Genomic DNA, 6,122 nt, shown 5'->3' with positions numbered 1-6,122 from the left:
ACTGAGCCACTGTTCCAGCTAAGAAGTCTCTTTCCAAGTGGAGCAGGGTTCATTCTTGTCACCTCATGGTTGCCTCTTCATTGTTGCCTCTTGCTCTAATTGTACAACAAATCATAAGATCAGGAATCCAAAAGACTGATTCTGCTTGAAAAAGCATGAGCATAAATATAATTTCATTCAGAAAGGACATAAAAGAAACCAATTCATATTTCCTTCTCTTATTTAACACAATTTTTCTGTTTAATCACAGCTACAACAGCTATGCTTACAAACAGACACAATGTTCTTCATAAGCTATGCATGAGAAATTCCTCCATCTTTATATAAACTATTTTCTTGTTGCGGGTGATGTACTTGAACAGACTACTGCTTGTAAGTCTTTGTTTACAACCAGCCTAATGTAATTATACTCACCACCTACACAAAAATTAGCATGCAAACTGTATCAGAGGTTTGAAAAACACACATGGAGGCAATGTTAGTGCAAGGAGAGGTCAAATCTTCTGAGGCAGTGTTTCTGCAGCGCTGCTCGATGCCATGGTGTCAGGTCGGCGGACCTCACAGCTGCAACATGGGAAACTGGACTGCAGCTAACAAGCTCCAAAGTACTCCATTTAAACACACACGTATAGTGCAAAGACACACAAATACACACCCACAGAGCTTTGTGGCTGGGGAGCTCTTATCTCCACTGAACAAACTCCTCGAGTGATGGGAATGTTCTCAGGATGTTATCTTGTCCTCTGTGGAAATGAGATAGCCAGCCACCTTTATCGCCACCCTCAGACTCTGGAGGGCCTCTGACCATTACTGGAACAAGGACCACTAGGCTGCCAGGGGAACCTAACCAACTGGCTGCCAGGCCTGACAGGAGATTGGAAGGAGTCTTATGGTTAGGTAGTTTAACCAAGCCAAGAGAGTCAACTACGTGCCTTGAAGACCATTTTGGACTTATTTTCACAACATGCTGAACAAGATTAAATAAGTAGGAGTCATACTGTGAGACTTGACACCTTATTAAAAGGAATATTAGAAGGGACAAACAAATAGAAGAAATCAAGGAGGATAGACATTAGTTATAATTGGCAAAAGAATAAACAGAAAAAAAAATTGAGATACGTGATTTAACTGAAACATCTCCATGGCAACTCTCTTTTTAAGTCACATGAATGGGCAATGGACTAAATGCAAAAGACACAACTTGAGAGCGTCAGAACAAGTGCCAAAACTGACACAGGAAGAAAAAAAAAAGAGGTAGATTTTGTTTGACAAAAAGTGATTTTGCGGTGTGCACAACAGAGCATGTCATGTCAACACACACACACGCACACACGCGCGCGCACACACACACACACACACACACACACACACACACACACACACACACACACACACACACACACACACACACACACACACACGCACTCACAAACAATATATACCAGAGAAACAGAAATCTTCCTTCTGTTGCTGTCATTTTGACTGTCTGGCAAATCCACCTCTTGTTTTCAAAGCATTTTTTTCCTCTCTAACAGGTGCAAAACCTCTCAACTCAACACATCAAAGAGGCACGTGCACCTGTGAATAAATCACAGCGAATGGTAAGAATCCAGACTAGGGCCTCCCGACACCAAAGAGGTAGGATTCAAAGTGTCTGATTTAATATTCATGAAGTGAAAGGCTTTGGTGGTTGAATGCTTGTTTGCCGAGATGTGTCTTTTGTCCTTGGGTGAAGGTTTGATATCCCACCAAGCAGCTGTATTTGAATACAGGCTACTTTGCAGTTTTGCCTCCATATGACACAGCCTATATCTTCTTGTCTAACATGCCACATACATTAAACAAAGCCACATACTGACTAATGACTGACATGCAATTTCAGTACGCTGTCCTCTCCTATGAGAAGTATTAAAAGCCTCACTGCCGTTCTAACAGAGCTAATGAGAGTTTCTGACTATGAAGTGTTGGCTTTCATGCGTGGGAGTTGTTCAAGTTGTAGCAAGTCCAAAGCAAAGTGAAGTCTGCAAACTGCACCCACAGGGACAGAGGTGGCAGACAACAAATCAAGACCAGACAGAACCAACTGTTAAATACAGTGTACAGATGTTTTTCATTAATAAACACTTCTTTCCCCTCATCAACAACACTGCATCTCTTTTTTTAAAACTAATTTATGTATGATCTGACCACCAATAGAGGTTTTTGTTTCAGCGACATAGCAAATATATTGTTAAAATAAAGCTGGTAACCCTTTTTTCATATGTGCGCCTGTTTTTTTGTGTTTTTATCAAAGCTATGGTCATTACAAATCCTTCTTTGCCCAGTAGTTTGTAGCAATGTGTGAGATCATTTCAAAGTGAAATCACAAAGGGCAGCAGCTCCAGATGGACGTCTCACAGCTTTCTTCCCCACCTTTTAAAAGTGAAACAAACTCCTACAAGGTCGGCGCTGCTGGCCTATATGGATCAGCTAATTACTACAGCTGAAAGAAAGCTTGTGAGAAAACCCATCTCCCCGGTGGGTACTTAAAGAAAGAAAGCAGCTGGTCAGAACGTACTCTGGAGAAAACATCAGCTATTGGAGACAGTGGTTTGGGACACTCTTCACTTAAGTGCCTTTCTCTCTGAGCAGTGTTCTCTGTTATTCTCCCACGCTTTCTCCTCTCATAGGGGCGGCACACGCACACAGACACACACGTACCATGCCTTTCATCCACAGGGGTGAAACAAACTGATGCATTATGAAATGTATCAAATCAAGGTTAATTTATGTTACATGCTCTAATTTAATGTCTTCGTGTTTATATGCATTGAATAAAAATAGCTGACTTTTTCTAATTATTTCAGCCCCATATTCTCCCCAGAGTTACACAGGGGATTTGGTTATTACATTTCTTACACAAGTTGGCTGTTGAACAACTCAGTGGATTACGAATGCAGATGATGCTGCCCTCTGCTGGTCAAACTGTGAACTACCAACAGTTGCTCAGCTTATGTTATTTGATTTTAGGTCTAACAAAAGATGCTATTGAGTTGCATTATGGGAAATACAGGATGCAGCCTCTGCTTAATTTTTACCATTCTTTTTTCAATGTCTTTTGTGAGTCCCCCAACATAGTCAAAGTGTAATGCCAAATCACTGGTGTGCCCCTTTAAATATGTTAATAACATACCTGAACGTATGTACAGTATATAAAATTTGCGCAAGTGTACATACAAGTATATATAATTGCCTAACTAGTTGCACTCAATTTCAGTCAACTATGGAGTGGGCGTCTGGATCCAGGTAAATATTTAAGTACAATCAAATACAACGTAATGTCTGCATAGTCAGGTGCACTTCAATTTATTCAAGAATATAATAAGATGCACTTAAATCGTTGGTGCATGATGTGGATTGTTGACAGTCCACTTCCCTGGCTAATTAGGGTTCGTGTGGAATGAAACCTTGTTAATACAGTTTCCTGTTTTCCCTTTCTGCCTAACAGCTTTCAAAACAAGAGAATATGCTAAATGATGTTGCTCATTCAGTTCTTTATTTGACAGCTGGACCCTTCAGAAAGTCCACCGGATTCACTGTATGATTTGTCCCCTTAATGATGCCATCTAGTGCTCTGAATGTAAAGTATCTTAGGGCTTGGATGGTGCTAAGCAGTTGGTAGCTGCCAGCACATGCAGGGGCTGAAAGAGGTCGGACTCGTGACGTCCGAACCACATGAATTGCTCCCCTGGCTGTGCCAAAGCTGCCTCTGCTGACTTCTGCTTGTGGTTGCGGGGGAACCGTCTGGTGGTGGTTGGAACATTAACGGCCTGCTTCACCGTAAAGTCAGTCTGGTGGACTGTGATGTTCCCACCGGTCTCTTCAGGGCTGCTGTAAGCTCCATCTTGGCAAAGACAGAAGTGGGAGTTGTGCTGTCTGCGATCGTCAAGACACTTCCTGCGTCCCACACCCTGAAGTATACCAACATGACACAGAAAAGATTTGGTTCCTTTCAGAGTGTAATGGGGGCGGAAGGATCTTATCAGTACCCGATCTGAACTAAAAACCCCATTTGTTCAGGTCCTATCTGGGCTATCCTGACCTTAACCATTTAAGGTCAATGCCTAATCTCGACCATCTTTGCGTGCATGAAAATAAATAGGGCAATCACAGATGAATTTGTTTTCATACTCACACGAGTGAAGACAGAGATGTTGTCTTTTAAGGCATGCTTGTTGTCATGGTCAGATAATGGATAATCTCTGGATTTCTGTGAAGAAGCTCATATTGGGAGGACAGTATATAATCTAATACAACTGAATATAGGGGAATGGGATGAAATGAGGAGGCTGAAGTGCTTTTAAAGGAAGTGCAATGAAATCTTTCAAAGCCTGACAACACTGTAAAAAAAAAGAACAGTCATGCCAAACACGACCTACTATGCATACCCACCTGCTGAGTTTTCCATTTAGGATAGTGCTCTAAGTTTAAAGCCTGAGGCAACGATGATTTAACCTGAGTCAGCATGATCCCAGTGCTTGTACAAACCTCACGACTCCTCGACTCATTTTCTGGTAAGATGGGATGAGCAAACTGAGAAGAAAATTAAAGAAAAGCTAATTATGCACTCTGGTTTGAATGTTATCGTTAGTGATAATCTGATTATCTGTTAAAATGAAGAATGTCTTACCCATTTGCCATCATTGCTCAGTGAAGAACATTGTTTTCTACCTTTTACCATTATAATAGCCTAAAGTCAGAGTCCACTGAGTAGTTTCACCAATAAACAACACACACTGTGCAACTTAACAACTAATGCAAACACACCGGTGACTATGGCAACATGCTGCTGCATGCACAAACAACCTGCAATTTGCCATGGAGATGTGGAACTGGAATTCTGTTAGTAAAGGAAAACACAGAAAGGATGTTTTGTTGTATACAGGACAATTGGGGAAAATGTTGGAGCAAGAATGCCATTACATACATGTTGACGATGAATGAATGAATGAATGTTATGAGAATGGGACCTTAGGAAAATAATCAAGAACAATCGTGATCTCTGATGGAAGACAACAAACAAAATGAGCATATAAGCATATATAGCATATAAGTGACTTTATTTTTCAAAACAATATATACTTATACACAATAACATATATTTATCTTGGTTTTACATTTTATTAAGAAATATTGATTATTCAAATGTATTTTTAAAATATGTTATGTAAAAAAAACTTCAATTTAATGATCCCATGTTATCCACTTCTTTTCAAATACACCTTTTGACCTAGAAAGTAAGGAAGTAAAAAATGAATCACATAATTTTCTTGTCTTTGAAAATAAGCATTAATATAACTTGAAATAAGCACATGGTGAGCAGAGGTTGTTTTTATGGTTTATCACCTTAAATGGTACAAGTGGAATGATTTTTTTAAATTCTTTAGTGAGGGGTGTCAATCGGGGCAAAGTCCAGATGTGATAAGTTCAATGGAGTGTAATCGACATTACTATCAAAACAGGTGACTTAAGTTAAAGCAGCAAACGTAAAATGAGGAACCCTAACATAATCTAAATCAAACAATATATTTTGAGAATATGGTGGAGCTTTTAAATCCATTTGTAGGTCAATTAAAAGTAAAAAAAAACATAAACCAAAGCTTATTTTAAAGGGGTCACTCCTTGGTTATCTTTCTGGCGTCAAATATGGACAAAAACAATTTTCCAATACAATAAAATGGGGAAATTGACAGAGGTGTAATGTTTGTGCTGAGAACTATTGTCTCCAGGATCCCATGGGATATTAGACTTTTGTCACCGCTGAGACATGGTTGTGGTCTGAGTGTCCCTGGTGTTCATCTGTTGTATTATTCTTCCCTGTGGACAAGATGAGTACAACAAAACAGCAGAAATACATATTTTAGGATACGTTCAACACAGCTGAAGAGGCTCATATTCTCGAAGGTAAGCTCGATACCAAATCCTTGTTGTTTATATATGTATTTTTATTGACCATAAGTAGTCCAAATTCATCAAGTCTAAATAAACAAGAATTAGCCTGTAAAATACCAACCGTGTCTGAGTTTTTGAATTTTAAAACTTAACTCAAAATCTTAATAGAGAATACCTCGGATGTGACATCA

At 39.5% G+C, this 6,122-nt stretch overlaps 1 protein-coding gene across 1 annotated transcript; it reads right to left on the bottom strand.

Annotated features, from left to right (window-relative positions):
* Nucleotides 1-3,629: 3,629 nt before the first annotated feature.
* On the bottom strand, nucleotides 3,630-4,720 carry tex36 (testis expressed 36; the record flags this gene model as incomplete). Its single annotated transcript, XM_083923278.1, has 4 exons — nucleotides 3,630-3,950; nucleotides 4,175-4,249; nucleotides 4,432-4,572; nucleotides 4,670-4,720. 4 exons carry the CDS (start codon nucleotides 4,718-4,720, stop codon nucleotides 3,630-3,632), a joined length of 588 nt encoding a protein of 195 aa, XP_083779404.1.
* Nucleotides 4,721-6,122: the final 1,402 nt, after the last annotated feature.

The sequence above is a fragment of the Echiichthys vipera genome (genome assembly GCF_963691815.1).
Source record: "Echiichthys vipera genome assembly, chromosome: 11".
Taxonomy (NCBI): domain Eukaryota; kingdom Metazoa; phylum Chordata; class Actinopteri; order Perciformes; family Trachinidae; genus Echiichthys; species Echiichthys vipera.
The sequence above is the reverse complement of the archived record's forward strand: the minus strand, read 5'-3'. Positions and strand labels throughout refer to the sequence as shown.